General features: G+C 39.3%; 2 protein-coding genes across 4 annotated transcripts; both read right to left on the bottom strand.

Moving 5' to 3' along the window:
• Window positions 1-2,417: 2,417 nt before the first annotated feature.
• Window positions 2,418-7,749, bottom strand: nudc (nudC nuclear distribution protein). Its single transcript, XM_085396454.1, has 9 exons — window positions 7,548-7,749; window positions 6,798-6,875; window positions 6,479-6,688; window positions 6,300-6,371; window positions 6,069-6,182; window positions 4,871-5,065; window positions 4,695-4,778; window positions 4,472-4,590; window positions 2,418-2,727 (listed from the first exon to the last, which is right to left on the bottom strand). Exons 1-9 carry the CDS (start codon window positions 7,620-7,622, stop codon window positions 2,676-2,678), a joined length of 999 nt encoding a protein of 332 aa, XP_085252580.1. The 5' UTR covers window positions 7,623-7,749; the 3' UTR covers window positions 2,418-2,675.
• Window positions 7,750-10,992: 3,243 nt separating this feature from the next.
• kdf1b (keratinocyte differentiation factor 1b) lies at window positions 10,993-22,761 on the bottom strand. 3 transcript variants are annotated; one of them, XM_085396384.1, is made up of 4 exons: window positions 22,547-22,761; window positions 20,709-21,660; window positions 20,513-20,599; window positions 10,993-13,354 (listed from the first exon to the last, which is right to left on the bottom strand). In XM_085396384.1, the coding sequence occupies exons 2-4, from the start codon at window positions 21,652-21,654 to the stop codon at window positions 13,260-13,262; spliced, it is 1,128 nt and encodes a 375-aa protein (XP_085252510.1). In that variant the 5' UTR covers window positions 21,655-21,660; window positions 22,547-22,761; the 3' UTR covers window positions 10,993-13,259. The 3 variants fall into 3 exon arrangements, with proteins under 3 accessions (XP_085252510.1, XP_085252511.1, XP_085252508.1); XM_085396385.1 differs by having other exon boundaries at window positions 22,719-22,758; XM_085396382.1 differs by having other exon boundaries at window positions 10,995-13,354; window positions 22,561-22,761.
• Between the last annotated feature and the right edge of the window lie 162 nt (window positions 22,762-22,923).

Genomic DNA, 22,923 nt, shown 5'->3' with positions numbered 1-22,923 from the left:
GGCAAAAATATGTAAATGAATCAGGATAATAATAATTTTCATACAATTATGAGCTCTGGCAGCTGATTAATAGACCGCACTGTATTATATAGGCTCCATTTTTAAAAATTTGATTGGTGAATGCAGTGCAAATAGGTGTAATACAAATTTTCAATAATAAAAACTGGGACCTGGCCAGCGACCAAAGTGACCTGAAGCTTTGTGAATCCCACACTTCACTGGTCACAGTGAGCTTTCCAGATTAATTATGTTTCTTCTTCTTCGTCTATAGTTTGACTGAGCTCAGACGTCACTTGGCTTAGATAGAAAGAAGAAGAGAGACATTTCTCACTAAAATATATGGCACCAATCGAATTCAACCTGCTACTATGTCAGGGTGTAAACTAACAATGGAGAGAGTGGAGACATAAAGCTGGGTACAGAATAAAAATGGCATTTAAAGCACAAATGAATATTTGACTGTTATTAATAATGAGGAGGGTCTAGTTACCAAAAACTATTTAACTTGTCTAAAGTTCTCTTCAATCAGCCTCAAAGCTGAAAAGGTTATCACAGTTGGTGTAAGTGTTAAACAAGCCTGGTGCTTTGTAATTCAAGCTGGCCACTTTGTGATTTTGTGATTGCTACTTTAACACCATCCAGTCAACCATTGGACAGCCGTGACAGAATAAATGAAAGCCCAGCGCCCTGTAATTTTCCTACAGGGCACCGAGCTTGCAGGAAAAATACTGACAAAAATGTAAGCTCCGACATAGTTACCTGTGGTCCGCAGACAGCAGGCCTGATGAGGCTGCTGACTGCACAGTGTTTTTGAACTACATGAGCTATTTCACACATTAGGAGGAGCTGCTAACCAGCATAAGCTAATGTATGTTCCCTCTGGTAGCTGTAGTGATATTGACAGCCTCTCACCATCCTGACAGCCCAGTCCAGTTAGCTGTGGACAGTCACACAAGCTGAAGAGTCTTGTAAGCAAACTGGTCCTGAGGGAAGGAACATTTAGCAGAGGCGCATGATATCCAGCGTGGTCTCAGTAAGACAGCCTGCCTTTGACTTGTTGGTTATAGCCTGGCTAATAGTCCTCAGAGAGCAATGTGGTTTAATGAATGCATTTAATATGTTTAATTATTGCTCACTGCTATCAGCAGCACCGTTTGCATCCCAACAACTTCAGAAGTGCAACTTGGCAGATTGGTTAGATGATGGATTGCTGCAGTTCAGAGACACAAGAGTGGAAACACTTTTTTTTAGCTGCTCTGTAACTGATCAGAACTTGCAAACACAATCACTCAGAATATAATTAGGGTGGCTGTAGCTCAGCAGAGAGCAGGTCATCTAATACTCAGGGAGTTTAGTTAGAATAATTATATGTATATATGGCTGCTCCAGTCTGCATGCCGAATACCCGTGGGTAAGATACTGACCCCAAGTTGCTCTCTGATGCATCCATCCGAGTGTGAACGTGAGAATGTTAGACAGCACGTCAGCACAGAAAAAAAGTTGCTTGTGTGAGTGAGGCATCGTGAATAAAATGCAATATAAGAGCCAGTCCAATTATTTTATCTTACAAGATGAAAGAGTTGATTTTTAAACATTTTTTAGCTCAAGCACACAGACGCTTATTTTTGCACCGGCTGCAAACAACAAACAAATATGAGCATTGACTGAATCATTTATTTAAAGAATTCTCTACCTTTTCATCACAGTGTGAATTCCCGGTTCATTAATCAGTATGTGGTCACAGATATAGTCGATATTTATGTGTCATTTACTACAAGTATAATGGGGTAGAATAAAGCTAACTTTAAAACATTTTATTATTAAAAAACCTTGCATGTAATTGGCTACACCTGCCCTTATTCACCGTTACCTCAGAATTAAGATTTTAACTATTTAGTGACTCTGTTGTAACAGTTAAAGCTAAAATCTAACGTGCCATCTTCTTCTGTTTCCTATCAGATTGATAGGATTTGTCCTCTATTCAAAAACTACCGAACACTCTTAACGCCTTTGATAGCTCTCCTGATGTTTCAGGAAGACACTGCCCTCTTGTGGCTGAAAATGAAACATCTTATTCAACCTTTGCATGATGTCGCTGCATTTCACTAGCTGGGACCACATCCTCATTTTAGGTTCATTTTAGAGAAGTGAATGAATTGAAAGAGGGGGTGAGGGTGGGGTACGAAGCAAAACGAACGGCTTGTAGCGCTTGGGGTTCCGAGATGTGGTCCCGCCCCTTAAATTCAGATAAATTAGCTCCAATAATTCATGCACTGGAACTGCAGCGTTACGTTTGGCTTTTCCAAGCTCACGAGCTTCTGCAAGCTCGTGAGCGTCCAAAATCTACACAGCAGGAGGAGGAAAAGGCTTCCTGGCTTTATGATTGCACTTCTTCAGACTGATGGTTCAGAACTCAATTACATTTTAAATCCATTTATTAAAAAAAAAAAAAATCCAGACACATCTTTAAATATGGAAACAACATGCAAAGGAAGAACACTGCTGTTACATTTATCAAACTCTTGGATTTAAACATGAATCTATGCACTTCAGACATGCACGTCAGCACAAGCATGTCCAGCAGAGAGATGAAGGGGGAGTTGGTTGGTGCCTGATGTCAGCTCTGGTGTCATTTACATGAACCGTGAATCTAAAACCTCTGACAACAGAAAGCCTCAGCTGAATTTGGCTTTAGAGAAATCCATCTCTGGGTGCTGAGCCATGAACCTGCAGAGACAGAAGGTGTCAGAGTCAGAAACAAAGGGAAGGTGAGAAGGCGAGGTGCAGTCAGCCTGTGAAGTCAGTGAATGGGAGATTCGTTCATTTATGGATCGTGACAGTTGGTTAAACTTTCTGGGAAGGAACAGAGCACGTTACATCTGTTTTCTCACATTTCTATGAAGTGAAATTATTCTAAAAACCTTCTGTATTCCAGGCTGGTCAGAGGAAAAGCCTTTGTTTTCTGCTGCAAAGCGAATGTTTATTTTAATTCTGCTAAGAATGAAAAGCTGTACGCTTCGTCTGAGATGACACCTTCACACAACATGTTTGATTGGACAGACACAATTTGACCTTTGTGTCACTAAAGAAACTCTGAGACCAATTACCTCCACAGCGCTCCCTATGGTAGTATTGTTTAACCTTTATAAAATTAAACAAGATCCTCAGAGGCAGCTTTAACAAGCTAGAAGAGGAAGTGGGCTCCAGCAGACAGCAGAGGAGGGAAAGGGGTCATTCCCAACAAACAGTAATAAGCTGCACATGAACCACTGACTCATACAGTCATTGAAACATCAGTCTGAAGTTTGTTTGTTTCCCCCCCACTCAGGAAAATTCCTACATATAATTTTTATAAGAGGAAAATTAGCAGTACACAATCTATTTCTTTTAAGTTAATTTTAAACAGAGTAACAGGAAATTGTGTCATGTTAATTGTTACCATCCACTGTTTGCCTAAAACAAAGTTTCCATTTATTAAACCGATTGCTGTGAAATTTAAAGCTTCATATATCATTATTATTTGTGTACAAAAACAAAACTGGGTTCATGCACTCATAAATCAATGAGCTCTTTGTGGTTAATCATCATGACACAATGACAAAAATCAACACAACTGAATTCATTTTATATTCAAAATGAGCCGAAATGTGTGACAGAGCACATAAAGATCAAGCCTGGGGGCCATATTTCCATAGACAAGTATCGCCCTCTGGTGGCCATTAGAAAGATTGCAGGTTTAAGGCTTAATTTTTAAGATCCAGAAGCTAAGTCTATCTTTTATAGTGTCTGCGGCTTAAGTTTTGTTTTTCCTCTAAACACAGCAAGTGCAACTTCATGGATTGTCTCTCTCACCAGCAGAAGTAAGGCTGTGCCATTTTCTTGTGTTGGAGAGTGGAGGTGGATAAAGCTCCAAATGCATGTTAACTTCCCTAATGTACGGATTCAAACGTGATAGACTCTTGATCTTTACCATACCACACATGGACCTGCAGCCTACTGGGAATCATACTGTTTAAATATTACTGCCTCAAGAAAGACACCGTGTTACTTCAGCTCTCCATTTGTAACATTGTTTCTAGGCAATTTCACTGACTATACTTACTTATATTTTATTGCCAATTTCCAAAGTATACTACAAACTTTTTTACTCAGTGGTATCAGTTCATTTCACTACACTATCAAAACATGCCTGCAGGAGAAACATCTTTGCAATTTCACATGAAGGCAACCGATTCTTTTCCCATCTTTTTTCCAATTTTTTCGCCATCTTTAAAATGTGATTAACTTAGTTTCATGATATTTCATTTTTTATCATCTCTCCTGCAGCTTTGTTTGGATTCTTCTTTAATTTTAAAAACTGGTGCCCATTTTACCCACAGTGTGGTCAAAGTAGACGACTCCATTATTCAGGTGTTTATTAGCGTCTACTGTAGCCTTCAGACACAAAATCTGCACCAACACTGAAACCTACTTTTTAAGAATATCTTGTTTCTTCTGCTCTTCAGATGTAGGTAGGCCCATTGATTTTTGCCTTTGGTCGTACATCATCTTCTCCACCATACCACGCGTCTCTCCATCCAGATCTGACAGCTGTTCAACAGGAAGCGCGCACAGTGAGGAAGGAGCAGAAAGATCCACACGTGTCAGTAATCTTTTAGTTCCTTCTACAATAAACAGTTCGTGTGAATGTTTACCTTTGAGTTCTCAGGACAGACTTTCTTGGTGTTAATTTCAGGATCTGTAGTGACGATCTTGCTCCACCACTCCATTTTGTTAATCTGAAATCAAAATACGATTTGACGCACTCTCTCTCTCTCTCCAGTTGACTGAGTAATTCCACAGTGTGCCACACATCTACATGTCTTCTTACCTTTTCCAAGTGGACAGTAACCACCTTGCCATCATCGATGAGCCAGGAGCTCTCCTCTACCTTCACCTCGTTGTAGAGCTGGCCATCAATAACTGGAGGATGTCCTTTCAGGCCCACTTTGATGGAGCGCCGCTGGATGTCCACCACCACATCTTTGCCCTTAATGCGGAAGTTCACGCTAAAGGGCACTGCCACCTGTGGGAGGAGTTTAATTATTAATATTTTAATTATACACGCGCACATGTGTTCTTATAAGCTTATAAAACTCTCGTCTGCACAGAAAAAAAAGAAAAGAAATTCCACTGCTCTCCAATAAAACCTTTTTCCACTCAAAACTGTCAGGCTCAACTTGAATTTTAGGCTTTTCCAATAAGTGGTAGTACCTGGTAACAAGCACTTTTTTTAGTACCTAATGAGCTGGAGTGATCTCGGTAGATCTGATAATGTGATTTCAACAGATTGCATGCCACTGATTGGCTAGTCAGTGGTACCGCACGATCACTTATGACAGTGTCGCCTTATGAAAATTAAAACTGCCCTTGAAACCCAGCAACGAGGAATATGGCCACACAAGAAACAACACCGTGCTGTCTGAGTCACGCACCGAGCAGGAAGTATAAGATTACGTCGACGCCCTCCATTTCTGCGCTTGTGTCGCGTACAAATAATGCCCCAGAACTTTCTCGCATGTTGCTATAACAACCCCAAACACATTAGGTGGTACTCAAATGTAATGGCAATGTTAAAATATATTTAAGACAACTTCCAGCACTTTTATTTATCCAGTGTTCTGTATGCATTCTGACTCTTTCCACAACACTCTTGGCATATCTGAATAAAGCTGGAAGGAATAATAATGTAGAATTCACATAACAAGTGTCATGATCTTCCCCTTCTGCAAAGGCCGATGAAAAACAAATACAAATGTGTTCTGGCGCATGCTGTTTAAGGAAACACATCGCCTGAAAGAAAGAGGCGCAGGGCAATGCACAGGAAACATTAAGAGGGTTTTAATATGCATCGTATTGTGCTATCCAACTGGCAAACTCAGGCAAAGGTGACATTATGACGGAGCTGTACGTATGGTGAGAATACAACTGAAAGCTGAGAGATGCTCAAAGAACCATTCAGATGTTCAGTAAACACAAGCTGAGAAGAGGTGAAGTCCAGCATGATGCTGAAACCAGAAAGAACTCACATCGACTTCAGACAGGGACTGCGTCCACTTGTAGTTGGGCAGGTCAGCTCCATTTCCTGAATTAGGCTTCAGTTTATCTTTGTCCTTCTCATCCTCCTCTCCTTCAGAGTCAGACTGAAGGAAAAGAAAATGAACATGAATAAGAGTTAATTAAACAAAACATTAAGCGCACCCCATTTTACTGCTCAGTCAACACTAAGTAATAAGGTACATGTCAAACTCCTCACTCACGCCTTTCTCTTTCTCGGCTTTGTCAGATGACATCTCTGCTGCTGCTGCTGTATTCTCTTCTTCCTTCTTTTTCTAGCATAAAAAATCCGGACATAAATTAACAGACATAACAGTTCAGAGTGTAATTGACTGTTTCAGAGACACACTGATGACAGAAAATTTTGAAATCAGCATTTCACCTTGTCAAGCTCAGTCTGAAGCTTCTCTGCTTCCTCGTCTGTCAGCTCCTGGATTCTTGGACCGTCGTCATTCTTCTTTTTCTTCTCCTCCTCTGCAAGCTTGGCCGCTCTTTCAGCTTTCTCTCTCTTTTCTTTCTCTTGTTTCATCTGCTTCTCTTTCTGGGCCTTCAGTGCTAGCTTGCTGTGGTGAGCAAAGGCATCCTTGACGAGCTGAAGAACATAAGGGATTTCATTTAAAACTGAGGGACGGGTGGAGTTGTGTGCTTATCACTGAACTCTTGAATGTGACACGAGGTATAGATCGAACAGCAATGCTCACCTTCTCTGCTGCACCTGAATCTCCACCAGTGAAGAAATCAGTTTTGCGGCGGAGGAAGCTGAAAAATGTGTTTACTAACTGTTGACAGAAAATAGGTCAAGAATAAGTTACAAAATCCATATAACAGATTACAGCTTTGGACTTTATGGACTTTGTGTCTGAAATAAATTACTGCTTGGATGGGAGAGCCTTCCTTTTCTGTGCTGGGTGTCTGCCTGTTCACGACTCTTAAAATACACCATTGTTACCAAACATTCGTTGCGCTTTAGCTTATGCATCTGTTTCCAGATCACATCCTTCACCTTTTCCTCATAACAGCAGATCTCTTTTAGCAAATACATTTTCTTCCAGAACCTTCACTCATCCGGGACACAACGTCACGTTACTACAGTAAGAACGTTACTTGTAACGAACATTACTTTTAACAGCTTCTATCAGGACCATGGAGCATCTAATAGACATGCTCAAACAGAACTAAGTTCATTTTTTGCTAAGTTGTGCTGTCTCCTTAGTCACATGTATGCCAAATTCACCAGAACACTCCGCAGGCAGTAGCTAAGATAGCCCACGAAAGCCATGATTATTAATAACAAAATCATTTTCTAAACTTTGCAAAACAGTTTAAAACATTATTCTTTGTTCGTGTTTGTGACTGCTCATAGGCATGGTGTACATACTAGCTTACAGGCTAACCATGTTAGCGTTAGTACAGTAGCTTTAGCATGTTAGCACGGCGATGCACTGCTTTACCTCTTGCACCCCTCCTTCGTGTTGCTGCGCCATAACAAGCAACATGCCGTCATATTTTTCTTCATCTTCACCCATGCTGACTGACTGAGAAACGGAATCAGGAACGGCGCAAAAATCAAGCAAAGCAAGTTCTGTTAGAAAGAAAGCAAAGCTGTTCTGTGAGAGTCACGCTGAACACTTCCTGGAAACAACCCCCTTCTTGCTCTTGCTTTGACCAATTGGAGCAATACACTGTTACTGATAGCTAAAACAGCCAATAAATGGAAGGCGCTGTTTTAGGGCGGGACTCGGGCTTATTTGAAGAATAAGAATATTCTAGAGAAGAGAACGGAGCCATGATTGAAACTTTAAATTTATGCAGTTGAATGCTAATCGTCATGTTCATTCAACATATTGGATTAAAATAATAATAAAATCTAGCCTGCTGCCGTGTTATAGCGGATAGATAGAAATAATAGGTGCAATTTGCTGGAAAATGGAGGTTTAAGCAGGTACTTGTTCTTCTTTTTTTAAAAACAATCACAGACATAAACAAGTATGAAATATCCCATAAAAAGCAAGATGAAAATATAAAAAGTCAAATTTCCAACCTTAGTTGTTAAGACAAAGTTACACTGTGATTTTGGTTATGCAACCTGTTCTATGATAAAGAACCACCTCATCACTAACATTCCATAAACGCTATTATTTTTCTGGACAGTGTAGTTAATAATCCAGCCATCCATACACCCATTTACTTTCTTCCACTTATTCTTGGCTGGGTCATGAGGGCAAAAGCCTGAGCAGAGAAGCCCAGATTTCCCTCTCCGGGGCCACCCCCTCCACCTTATCCAGGGGCATTCCCAGGCAAGCTGAAAAAATAATCTCTCTAGGGTGTCTTGGGTCTACTGGGGCCTGCTCCTGGTAGGATATGCTTGCCTGTAACACTACCCAGGCACCCTTGGCACACTGGAGTATCAGCTCTACTGTGAAGCCTGCTTGAATAACCAAACTCCTTATCCTATCTCTAAGGAAGAAGTCAGACAACTTTTTAAGAAAGCTTACTTGTGTCACTTGTATCTGCGATCTCATTCTTTCTGTCACTACCCAAAGCTTGTAATCTTAGGTAAGAGTAGGGATGTAGATCCCCTGTTAATCAACAGCTTTGCCTGTTGCCTTATCACAACAGACCAGTTTACATCACTGCACCTGCACTACTCATCTTACTCATGAAAAAGATCCTGATATACTTAAACCCCTCCACTTGGGGCAGAATCTTGTCCCTCACCTGGAGTGGGCACTCCACCCTTTTCCAGCTGAGGAGAATGGCAAACTTGCCCCCAGTGATGGATCAATCATCCCGCTCGACTTTACTTCCTCTACAGAAAATGTGTAAATGGTATTAAGGAGGTCCTTAATACCTATATCAGTTGAAGTCGGCACCACTCCACTTGCATTATTCACATGTGAGCAGAGTAATGATTTCCCCTCCTGAATGTTTGTCAGAATCACTTCACCGCAGACTGAAAGTCTTTTTCCATGGCCTCACTGAACTCCTTCCACACGGCGTCAAGGTGTGGTTAGCTCACTAATGCGTTGACACCGTGCAGCCCCACGCATGGGCCGATCTGCGTTAATCGCTAACGGAGATTTGCCACGTTAATGCGGTTATGATGTTAACGTCATTTTAACGAGATTAATGCTGACAGCACTAGTGTAGACACAGCAGTGGTTTCCAATAGTGGTTCATCTCTTAAATGCCTTTTTCTATGCTAGAATGATTCATAGGTTAGCCTTAAGTAACTTAACAAAAACAAAACAAACAAACAAAGAAACAAAAAAACCCACTGAATGAAACAATGAAAAACTAGAACTATAGCTCAGGACCACTTTAAAAGTTTGCAGCAAAGGCTGGCATAGCAAAAACAGCATCAGTAGTGCTAAGATAGGTCAATATAATATAATATAATATAATATAATATAATATAATATAATATAATATAATATAATATATTTATAGGCTCATGTGATTATTGGTTGAATAATTTTATGAATTCCCCTCTTGTATATTCAGTAGCTTTTCAATACATATAGAAGAACATAGCACATAGCCGACAGTGCATACTGTCATTTTGTCTTGTTTCAGTGTTTTCCATAGGTTTTCTTTTTTCTGTAGGTAAGCACCATACAGCACACCTCATCTTCAAAGTATAGTAGGTAGCTAAAAAGTGGTGCATAGACTACATAACGGTGTCTTGGCAGCGATAATTTCGCCTTAATGGAGACATAAGTCCAGACATACTTGACAGCTAATGAGGTTGATCCCCGGTTGTTTGCTTCATATTGCTAGGTGACTGTGATCTCAAGAGCAATCCATTATTTGAAGACAACAGAGGAGGAAATGTTACAGATGGGGGAGTAGGACCACAGCACATTAGATTCAAAATATAGAGTGTGCCTATTCCCGTTAATCATAGCTTTTAGCATAGTCAGATGTCACATTTAATGTTAAATGCACATATCCTATTAGACACTATTTGTTTTGTTTTCTGTCTTTTCACTACCTAAGCAATTACCTGGTTGCCAAGAAGGGGGCTCTTGGCAACCATGTGTACTCACCTTCCCCTAGCTGTGCTTACATCACTCCTTCCTTTCGTAAGTTAGCTGTGTTTTCCTGTCAATTTCTTGTATGAAATTGTTATTATTTTTAGTTTCTCTCTACTTTGATTTTCTTGTGTCTGATATCTGTTAGATCTGTTTTATGTTGCTCCCTTTTGGATTTATTTGATATGATTAGTGAACATCTGTGCATGATCTTAGGGCTTAAAGATACAGTGTGTAAAATACCACTGCTAGATGTCAGTAGGTTGCAGATTGCAGTCAAGTGAATTTTAACTTCTTACCCTTCGCAATGTAAGTGCATAATCCTTGCTACAGTGTAGGGGAAACAACTGCTGTTCATCTGTGGTCAGCGTAGGCTGTCTGTCTGCTGTTTACCTCAGCTGTCAGTATGCTGACTGTCCACACCTATTTATTGTGGTGGAGGCTGTAAAACATTCTGAAAGGAATCTAAAAGGAGTTGATGAGTCAGTGAAGCTCATTTCTGTCTGATGACAGCGATACAAGCAATGTTACTTTTGCTGCTATTCACTGGCGTTACTGAGACTTTCTCTGAAGTGGATATAACATTAATGTACACTTAATGAATAAACTCTCATAATATGTGTAAATGTTATCAAACTGTTAACTTGAGGGAAAGTGTGATTTTTAGGACACTCGAGCCTAACATTAGGTGGCATAGTGTTAGCTTATAACCAGCTGTGGTTATTGTTTAGACAACCTTTTTATTAGCTGTCTGGAGATGGGAGTGTCACATGCCTAAATGAGTTGGCAAGAAGTTTTATTACCTGCGCCAATATCAGGATAATGCATGTTTTCATGTGCTGGTGCCCTGACTTTAGTTCTGGAGATGAGGCTTGAGGTAAGGATTAAGAGGATGAGGTTGAAATGAGGAAGGAAAGAGAGCAGTGGTGGAGAAGGAAAAAGACCTAAAGAGAAAGAGATGATGAAAATATACACGCACAAATGTTAAAGGGTCATACGGAGTTTTAAAGCGTTATTTGTGATCTTTAGATTACAAGTAACTTATGGCATAGTACTTATGTGGCTGGTGTCTAGTTACATAAAACGCGATTAGATGGAAATGCTAAGTCTCATCCACTGTTTTTATGAGGGTGGTGAACAATTTGTTGGAAGACATAATTATACACTAATCATTGTATATTTATGAGTACAACATTTTTTTTTCTACGAAATAAGCAAATCTTGTAAGCAATACAAAAATGTTACATTTATTAAGAGAGCTGCTTTTTGTCCACAAAGACTGTTCCTGAATGTAGTGTTCATCCAAGTGTCACGAAAATCACAAAAAATAAACCCATTATTACTGTCAATGGCTGCTTATGTCAATATTATACTTAAACAAATAAACAACAAATGTGAAAACACATGATCTTATTCTTAGCTAGGATTATGCAGGAACTCCAGCAGAAAAAGAAAGAGAGGAAATACTGTCAAAAATAATGCACGCTCTGACTCCCTCATGTGGCCATACTCTCAGTGACAAACAAAACGTCTGTTTTTGTTCCACTTCATAATCTTTATTGGTTTAAAAAAAGCCACATCTGATATCAGAGATTAGTTCCTGATACAACATATTTCTGCTGAAAAAAAAGAAAAACAAAGAGAAACACCTAAACATTCGATCTGCTACAGCTATAATGTGTCATTAGCAACAAAATGCAAAAGACTTCACCAAACAATTCAACCCTTTCAGTAAAGTAAGAAGTATAGTTTGATAGATATAGTCAGCAATTCATTACTTCTTTTAAATTTTGGTCTTCGTGGTCCAAACCAGAACAAGTTTCCCATCATTCCATTCTAACCATGCTGGGGTTGGGCACTACAAAAACCTCAAGTATTCTGGAAGATTTTACAGAAAGATTACAAAAAAACTTTATTCTTTACACATGTAAGTAAAACAGATCGTGGGTGACGCATTGCAGAATACGTGAACTAGTTTACCATTTGTATTAAGTTACTACAGTTATGTTCCTTAACAACTGTAACCATAAACTGATAATGCTAAAGGGCAAAAAAAAAAAAAAATGGATTGAGTGACTCAGCTGGGAAAATCCCCGTCAGGACCCGAGGGTAAATACAGCAAGTACATTTGTTGTCATGAAAACACACCTTCACTTCATGAGTCAGCTTGAGATAAACATCGCTAATAAGTTACAGCGCACGATACAACCTACAGTGTCGCTGCAGATCACGCTGGCTCACATAATATTTGAGAATTGAAAGCAAACGGTAAAACAGTCACAATCAAAATGTATCCAGCACACAGTTAAGATACGAGCTTAAGAGTTATCAGCTTTGTATGAACTTCATGTTTTGAAACAAATAATAAACTGATTTGAAAAAACAAAAAACACATTCCATGTTGTCTGAATATTAACTAATGATATGAAATATTTAAAAAAACAACACCTGAAGGCTTTTTTTGCAGCCTTCAACTTGTATTTCCAATTGGACGTAACGAAACACAATACAATTACAATGAAAAATCTACTTTTCCTCTACATAGAAAGTATGCAGTGACACCAACCAGGTGCTTCACTTAGAAAATTATTCAAATTCCGGAAACTATCAGAACTTTATGTAGACTCATTAACTAAATATTTGCGACATAGCCACAAAACTGAAAGCAAACACATACTCATCAAATCAACAATAATGAAGGCATTTGAAATGTGCAAAACAACAGAAACAACACCAACGACAAACTTTAAATCTAAGAGTAAAATCAGAGCAAGCTCGTAGGATCCTAACTCCTTCAAGGACGAGGGGACGGTTATACAACATGTATGATACAACACCTAAGAGCTGCTGATGACGTCTGCCTGCAGGACAAGCTCCCCATTAAGCAATCCTTCAAACACAAACATAACATTTATGAACCAGAAATATCTACACACAGAGCCCTGAGTTCACTGAAATCCTTCAGACAATGTGAAATTTCACATTTTCCTTTTGCCACAGCAAAGCCACGGTCTCTGCAAACAGCTTGGCTCAGCAAGGCACTCGTGTGCAAGTAGGGTCTCCTTTCGACGTCCCGTATGTCACCTTTTGGACACAGTTTGACAAATAAAGAAAAATGTGGTGAGTGAATCATGTTCTCACATAGGTGCGGATCAGCGGGACACCTGAAGAATTTGTCTCTGTGTGTGAAGTGGAGTATGATGTCGGGGAACTAGAAGTGTGACCTGCAAGAACACAGAAAGAAAAGCTATCATGAGCATGAACATGCAAACGTGGCAGACTCATTTTGCTTCCTTGCATATCATACAGACAATACACATAATGTTTGTGTGGCAGTAAGAGTAAAGTCACCAAAGCTGATACTTTCAATACCGATCCAAGCAAACAACAGTACTTGTTTTTTGACACACAAGAGTAAAGTTCGCTGTGTGGTTTCCTGTTGTTTGTTTTGCTTCACATACAAATGGAAGAAGATGCACTTAAACCAGTGTACGGGTTATGCAAAACACAAACCTGACTATGTTTCATACTGTTCCACTCATCTACAGGCAGCACTCACACTGCAGGGAAGGACACAATCAAATAACAACACTGGCAACCACCAGTGCTACCCTTCAGCTTCCTAGTAGACATACCAGTTTCAAAATGCTACGTCACCTTGTTTGTGAGTTATTGCATTCGCAAGGTTTTCAGAAAATTGGACCTCCGACCTTGAGCTCAAGGTTGCTGAGATTCAAACTCATCCAAGATTTTTAATAGATGCACCTATTGTATCAATTTGAAGGTCCTACATCGCTTGTTTTCAGGTTATTGCATTCACGAACGTAGGTGTCCACGCCACCTGCTCACCCAGAGCGGTGCCTTTCACAGGTTAAAGACCACTTGCTGTTAAAGGTCTTAATAACTGCTTAGTTTTGTAGATTGTTGTTAGTTCCTTTTCTCATTTCTCAGATCAGGTGTGAATCACCATCTACTTAGAAACATGAGTTCTTGGTGTCAAAAGGCCTGTGTTCACTTTATGGCTATAGAAATCTCTAAAATTTCACAGAAGTCATATTTTCAATAAACTACTCTGCTACTGTTGGTGTAGTGGTGTAAGCTTTCTACACAGGAGTGGAAATATATGTATGTGAATGTTTCAATATCTCAGCAAGTGCTACTACTGCTTAGTTCCACATGTGACGGTGTCGGACCCTTCCATGGTTCTGTCATCTGTACATTGTAACGCACTTTTGTTAAAATTTTGTTGAAATTTTTAGATGGATGGTCCTTTAAAAATTTCGACCGTGGTTCAGGGGGTTGGGAAGCTCATCTTGTAACCGGAAGGTTGCCGGTTCGATCCCCAGCTCTGTCTGTCCTGGTCGTTGTGTTCTTGGGCAAGACACTTCACCTACTGCCTACTGGTGATGGCCAGAGGGGCCGATGGCGCGATATGGCAGGCGTGCTTCTGTCAGTCTGCCCCAGGGCAGCTGTGGCTACAACCACCAGTGTGTGAATGTGAGAGTGAATGAAAAGCGCTATATAAATGCAATCCATTATTATTATTAAATGTGAACCTCTTCCAAATGTTCTTGAACTGTGTTTCTTACCTACTTAATACTTGTATGTATATTTTTTTATATAAAAGATGAAAATTGCTTGCTATTGTTATACAGATAAGCATAACTTCATGATATGTTTTGTAGTTTTGCTTCCGGCTCAAACAACCAAGATATGATTGAAGTGCAAACTTTCAGTTTTAATTCAAAAGGTTTAACAGAAGTGCTGAATTAACAGTTCAGAATTTACAGCTATTTTTATAGGACCTCATTTTTAGAAGCATGAAAATAACTGCAATTGACTAACAGTCAGTTTCATCGTCATGTGAAGCCTGTTTTCTTGTTGTTTCATGATCAATCACACAGATAAAAGACTGGATCTTTTTCACTGGATCTGTCAATATGACATCCAAAGAGCTTCGGAAGACCACAGAATATATGTGATTTCAGAACAAGTAACCAAGTCAAAAACACTCAAGGTCTTACAAACGAGAGATGTCTTCATGAATGGAAATGCAGATAATTTACAATAAGGTGCAAACCACTGGTTACATTCAAGAACAGAAGTGCTAATTAGACATTAAAAACCTAATAAAAATTTAAAAAAGGACAGACGAAACCAAGATTAACTTGCACCAGAATGATGAGGAAAGTATTAAAAAGGAGAGAATCGACTCATGATCTAGTGATCCAAGGTATACCACATTATCTAACATTGTGGAGGCAACATTTTGCCATTGCCATGAATGGCTGCCAGTGGAACCAGAGTTTATTGATGATGTGAGTACTGAGCAGGACGAATTCTTAATTGTACAGGGCTATGCTCTCTGCGCAGATTCAAATTCTGCAAAACATACACACACTCTGTGTTGCTTAATAAACTTTATTTAAATGTTTCAGATGAAGCCAGCTAAAAGATCTAAAAAACCAAAAACAAAACAACACATCATGCCACGATCTGAAGTTACTTTAAGAACAGATAAGAAACACAGTCATGGACATTTATCATCTATCAGTCTGGAAAGGGTGACAAAGGCCTTTTTAAGACTTTGATACTCCAAGTTCCACAAAAGGAGAAAAATTGCAAAAGTGGTGATCCTTCCCAGGAGTGGCCAGCCAATCAAAATTACTCCAAGATTGCACCGATGACTCACAAAAGAAAAAAGTTTAAAAAACTGAAAGTCAGTGTTCATGATTCCACAATATAAAAAAGAGAAAGGACATCAAGTTTTGGTCTGCAGACTGAAAAGAACACAAAGGCTTGTTTCACATTTACTAAAAAAAATATCCCAATGATCCCTAAGACCACCACCAGGCCCTGGCTAGGTGGTGGAATCAAACTCAGGCCCTTCTTGCTGTGAGGCAACAGTGCTAATAACCGTGCTACACCTTTTAAACCAAAATCTGTTAAAACCAGCGCCGCTCAACAAAAAGTAGACCATGACTACAGAAGAGCCGTACAACATATCATGATCATACCCATATTTAAAGTCAAAATATATTTTTGTGCAATTTTTCCAACATTACTATTATTAAGAATTAATTTGTAAAACACAATGGAGGCTCTGTCATGGTATGGGACTGCATTTAAGCCCGTGGTGCTAAGAATTTTATCAAAATTGTAGGAATTATGAACACTTAAAAGTATCTAAGATACCGCCATGTAAAACCATCTGAAAATCATCTAACAGGTCATGACTTTATTTTTTTTTTAGCACACCAACAATCACAAACCCACTGCTAATACAGTAAAAGCATTAATGGAGTCACTGTCAGTCATGGATTGGCCTCCTCAGAATTCAACATTATTAAAGCAGCGTGAGATCAAGTTGATAAGAAAAAATTGAATAACAGGCAGCAAACATCCAAATATGAGCTTTGGAATGTTTTTCAAGAATCCTGTAGATTAAAAATGACAAGAACAGAGTTTAGGCTGTTTTAAAGAATAAAGACAGTCATTCCAAACTTGTTAGAAGTGTACACTCTGCTTTTGCTTTCCATATGGTATTTGCATTTACCCATGTTTCAATAAATCGCTGCACCTATTTTCCTCAAAAATATAAAGAAATATGAGAAAAGCTAAAGCAGTGCTACACAGTACTGCAGTTCAGATTTTAATTATTTTTAACTGTGTTTTAATTGTTTTTAAATATTCTTTTGTAAGTATAAGTGACATGATGCATCATAAACCGCTTTTCGGGGCATTCATACGGTAATTTAAATCCCATACATCAAACAGGAACTTTTGGCTGTAACGAACCAAGTTGGTTGAAATGTTTGTTGTGAGTATACCATGATTATAAGTTAGTTATTTGTTATCAGTTATTAGCTAGTTATTTGAATTAAAGGAAATTAAGGGAATCACAATCACAATCTGCTGCAAATCTCATTCCACCTAATCAATGTACAGCACAAAGCTACTGTATTATGTGCAATTTTATCTTCTTTGTAAGAAAAAAACAAGACTATTAAAATACTGAAATAAGTTCAGTCCAGAACCACTTTTGCCATTTATCTCCATTCACTCCAATCAGTTCATAGTGGATAGTCTTAGCCAATAGCGTGAACCCCTTGTTGGTAAACTGTGGTCATTTTGGGCAAAAGATTATTAGAACTCTTTAGGATCCATATTATTTTAGGTTCTCATCACACTCATTGCTGATGCCAGCAAATTTGCCACTCTGGCTAGAGCTACAAAAAACAAACAAGCATAGGTGGAGTAATGTTTATCAATGGCAGCCATCTGGAAATGTTTCCAACAGCCCAGCACCAAACACAAACAGTTCCACAATATGTAGTACAGCGGCTATATTTTCAAGGATACAAATATGCAATAAGCTCACTCTCAAAGATGGAAAGAATGGTAAGAAAGAGAAGACAGGAGAGGAATATAAGGGAACATTTTCAAAGTGCTCAGTGACATCTAATAAATCTGAAATGTAATGTTTAGGTACGGTTCTGAAGTATGCTGGAGTTTTAAAATTAGATATTGGATCAAACATGATGTATAGCTGTAGCATACATTTTTATTATAAGGCTGGATGAAAATATAGACCGTTCAGTGCAGTTCAGTGCAGGCTAAAAGTAGCTAGTTTGCAGTGTTGTGGTAAAGTTTACAGTAATGCATGTTGTACTGGTGCAGGGCAAGCTATGGTTTTGATGGTCAATGTTACACCAAGCCAAGTGAAACTGTGCTTATCTCTTTAAGCTTATCTGTGCGATTATGTTACTGAATTCAGTTAACACTACAGAGAGCAATAAAGCTTAGAGCTTACAGCACAGCTCAGGTGATCACAGCCTGTATGCAAAAAGAACAAATCTACTGTAGCTTACAAAACAAATTTTTTTACACGTCTTCTTTCTAGTGAATTCCCCCCATGCTTCATTTTTACACTGTACCCCACACGTAGAATCTCACATTAACCCATGAATAAAGCAATTAGTACAACTTTGATACAATTTAGGATGTTTTATTTAGCTATTGACTATGTGCACGTTAGCATATGCTACTTCCGGTGCAGAAACTCCTGTGGGGAGCTTTGTTTCCGGTGTCCTATTCGCGCCTGGTTTACGGTCCAAAACAAGTTAAGCAAATGAATGAATCAAGCGGCGATTTACATTTCTATAGATGTCTTGGGCATTTACCCAATATATCTGTAAATGATGTTCATCGACTTGTCGATATTTTTTCCCCGCGGCTCAGGGCAAAAGAGAAAAGGGATTCAAATGTTATATTTCTCAGCTGTCCCTCGTTTATCGCGGGTGTTATGTTCTAAAAATAACCAGCGATAGGTGAAATCAAGTAGCCAATTTTATTTTTTGACGGTGCAAAACGTTTCGTGGACATACAGTACTGCACTTCAGAGTCACACTGCTAGCGATCGATGCAGTGATTCTGTACTGTACAGGAGAGACGTCACGGAGGAGATCGTCTGCAGCGATCAGGACGCAGTACACAATGCGACGTAAAAAAAATAAGCATGCAAACTTGCACTAAAAAATCTGCGAAACAGCGAGGTGAAAGGTGAACCGCGTTACAGCGAGGGACCACTGTAATTTTTAAGGTAAGTCACAACATACCCTTCGTACATACTAATGTATAGAAACCCTTACCAGCAATCATTCATTTTTTGTGTGGCTTTTTTCACAGTTTGTTAACATGCTGTGTAGGTGTGTACTTGACTAGCTGATATCGACATAACGGGAAACATCTGGTTTGACTATTGTTCACCTGTAGTTTGAATGCTGAACATTTGCCTGTTTACATCATAATAACTGTCACTATACAAAGATGTGCTTCTGAATGTGGACGATGTGTCTTCTGCTGCAGTGATGCAGTTCTGCTTGTGTTGAGTGATGTAAACAACTGATCGATCTAAATGCTTTAAACGTCAAAATTGATCATTAGATTTTTTATGACACAACAGTGGTGAGTGTTCCCACCTTCTCCTCTTTGTAACTTAACGCGATCTTTCCGTTTTTGAGTTTTGGACATGATTTTGGAGTATATCTTCGCAGTAGCGATTGACCGCAAAGTAAAGCTACCGGAAATGTACAACCCCACATCCGGTCTCAAAGCAGGAAGTGAGCATTTTCTCGTGCACAGGGTCAATTGTAATTCCCACTGATTCCCTTTTATTTGATTTGTGATAACAAACTTAATTACATATGAATTAGGTCGTGAAAAAAAGAGAATGAAAGGAAACAAAGGTGTGAGAAAATGTCAATCTTAGTTTTGCCAATTGCTAAATGCTTTTAGAAAAAAAACCCCCAAAAAACAACGTATTCCTTAGTCTTCGTAAATATTTAACTTAGTGCTAACCTATTTCTAAACAAATCTTTTCTATTGCCTGAACTCAGTTATCAGTTAATGACAAAAACACATAATTGTGAAAGACAGATCATGAAAAACATTGATTAGTCAAAAATCACAAATGTTAGCTTTCTTTTTTTTGGTTATCTAAATAATCCAACCACACTGCCAGTGTAATTTATGTTTGGTAGCTTGTAGTTTGATATGATTTGTTTTTAAATTTACTTCAGTCATAAAGTGCACAGATGAACTGTTAGTGTGAAGCAGTGGTTCTCAAACCTGTTCTGGCATGTCCTGCTTCAAAACATTCATGCCCCAATAATATTTTTTTATGAATCATTAACAATAAAAACGGTTCAAAATGAATTGTAAAATCACTTAAATACTGACCTAATTTCACTTCATACTGTTTACCTAGCTGTCAGTGCCCCACCTGCAGGGGCTCCACGCTCACTGAAATTGAGTGAAGCAACTCAATAGAAATGACGCAACTGCTCCAAAAGCTACTTTTTGACTGGTGCAAAACAGCAGATGTCTGTTCCTGACTTACTGAGAGATGAAACTGCACAGCTGCTCACACATATGTGACAAAGTGTGACTGTAACATTCACTGATGCACATTATTTTTTTTTAATCCATAAAGGCTCTAAAACAGAAAAGTTACAGAAAGTATAAATGTAAAGAAAACTTGAATGGTTGAATTGAATCCTGTGCCCCTCCCACATCCCACTTCTAGTATATAGTAAGTAGTACATAGAAGAGCCTTAGCAGGCCTCATCTATGTAACCTCATGGTGACTGAAGCATCTATAATCAGTCTTGATAATGAATAAACCACTCTGAATGTTATGTAACACCATGACTGCAATGTCTGTCAGCAGAGTGGCGGATTTTACTTGCAGTTTCTATTTACTGGCACTGAATGGCTTATATCGTCTATTGTACAGTGAAGCTAGTCTAATAAATTGACTTTATCAGAATAGCTCGTTTAGGACAGACTTTCAACAAAGCAGAATAGTGCAGATTTCTTACCTCCATTGTTCCTCCAAATCTCCCTGGCACACTGATCAGAGGAGGTCAAATCTGATATTTGGATATTGGGATTTGATTTGTAGTCATCTTAGATAAACAGAGAAAATGAGATTGTTACTTGATGGCACTGAAGCATTTCCTAGATGCCGGCAGGAACACTGATATTTCTGTAGTAAAGGAGTCGGTCAGGACTTACTGTTGTTGCTCAATGAAAAGGACTCGCTCTCCCTCATCGTCTCGTTTCCGCTGTCCGACAGTGTCCTCTCATTCCTGGAGATGTGCGGCCTCTTCTTCGTACTCTTCCGAGTGCTAATGCGGATGATTCCACGCACTAGCCGACACTCGGCCTCCTGCTCATCCATTTTATGTTCCTCAGCCAGTGAGTTGATGAGCTGGTTGATGGCCTTGCTCTTTTTCAGGAACACCGAGTCTGAGGTGCACCGGGCCAGTTCTTCAATCTGATATTCAGAGTAGAGCTCCAGCAGCTTCTTAGTAATCAGGGAGTCCACATTCTCCTCCCCATCCTCCCAGTCATCAATCCTTATAGACTCATGCAGCGACTGGTGGCTCGGCAGTGTCTGAACACCAGGAGGTGGCACGTATGGCAAAGTGGGAGGATTGGTTTTAGCACCTAAATACTCTATTGTGCTGTCCACTTTGACTCCAGCAATGTGGAGATCCTCCAACCAGGGTTCTTCTGCAGTGTACTCTTCTTTGTTGTCTCTTGAGTTCATAGCTTGGAGACTCAACCTCTCTGGTTCATCTGGTGAACTCTCCTTTGGTGCCAGGCATGGAGCAAGGATGGAGTTCTGGCAGACCCTGTACAGGCCGCAAGTAAGTATGCTACATATAAAAGTCCTACAGCTTCTTGGAGAAGCGCATGGATTGCAGGTTTGGGTTGCAGTGGATGGTTCAGCTGAGCCAGGAATGAAGCCAATGGTCTCATACTGTCTGCCATTAGCATCCTTCAGGTCAGCTTTGTGGACTCCTTTCGGCTCTGGGTTTTGTGCTCTGTCTTCAACTGGGTCCACACAACGTTCTTCATAGGACGACCCCTGGCTGTTGCTCCGGCTGGACCGAAGCCTGTGGCCTGCGCCACGTCCTGAACCATGCGTAAGGCTGCTGGAGGTGCCAGCAGACATGATTGACTGCATCAGAAAATCCAAGAACAAAAATGAGAAAAACATTGAGGTCATCTGAGGTTCAATTAAATGATGAGACAGGGTTGAAATAGTACAGCTAAACAAAACGCTTCTTATAAATCCACATTGTCAAGCAGGAAATAAGTGTGCTCCTAAGCACCTGAGGGCATTTCTCGTCAAAACAATCGTGAAACTAATATCCGCAGGTGGCAGGTAATGCAGCCCAACAGGTTTTACGGAGTATGTGTACACACAGTCAAACACAATTACCCGTTCTTATATCAAATATACTGCATGACATCATGGAGATCACAAAATACTCATTGAAACTCCAATGAGTACACTTTCTGGTGATTCACACCTATGTTCATTTCAGAGTTATATAGTTTTATTTCCTTTTACTCATTAAGAACACATAACAATGATGAAGGCTACTCTGTGGATATGGATATGGATCATTAAAATTAATTTAACGACAAGTGTGGCTATTTCGCCAGTCATTAAAACAACCTGAGTAAAGACGAATTATTTCCCTTATTTTAAAAAAAAAAATGTGTAATTATAAATTATAATTATTTTACATTTGTATTTATTTATTTATTACATGAATCTTATTAGAAAACGACAATGTTGCAATTCTTCAGTAGTGTTTGGCAACCTGTGTTGTGACGATATACGCCTGGACATTTATCAACAGTATGACTTAGCTTTTAAAAAAACAAGTCAAACGGGACTATAGTATTGCGGTTTTGTCTTTATCTAATCACAAACTCGATTTGACGGTAACTTTAGGAACATATGAGCTCGAATTTCGTCTCAAATACAAATATTATTTTCACTTTCATGGCGACTTGTCATTGCGGCAGTTTCCTCCATTTGAGGACTTTCTCACCTAACATTACTCACAGTTTACACGGTGCGTCCACCGGCCGTCTCCCGAATTAATGCTAGATTCTCCACTTTATGGTACGCATTTATTTATTGTAATCCATTTCGAACGTTTCGTGTATGAATTTCGGCCCAAAACGCCAGTTTCAACAAAGTTTTCGACCAAATCTGTGTACCTGAGCGTCAAGGTAGAAGAGGCGCACCAGGTAGCTACAGCCAGAGGTTGGTCTTCCGGTTGTAAGTGACTCACAAAATAAAATGTACATCAAATTGCCAATGTAATTTTGTATCGTGCACGATAATAGCGCATCACGGGCGTCTTAACTTTTCTCAGGAAGGCAATGATAAAAAAAAAACAACAACAGTTAAAACACAGTTATA

The sequence above is a fragment of the Rhamphochromis longiceps genome, linkage group LG22 (assembly GCF_057381845.1).
Source record: "Rhamphochromis longiceps isolate RC_006_pf linkage group LG22, R_longiceps_female_GT1.1, whole genome shotgun sequence".
Taxonomy (NCBI): domain Eukaryota; kingdom Metazoa; phylum Chordata; class Actinopteri; order Cichliformes; family Cichlidae; genus Rhamphochromis; species Rhamphochromis longiceps.
This window is presented reverse-complemented; position numbering and strand designations above follow the sequence as displayed.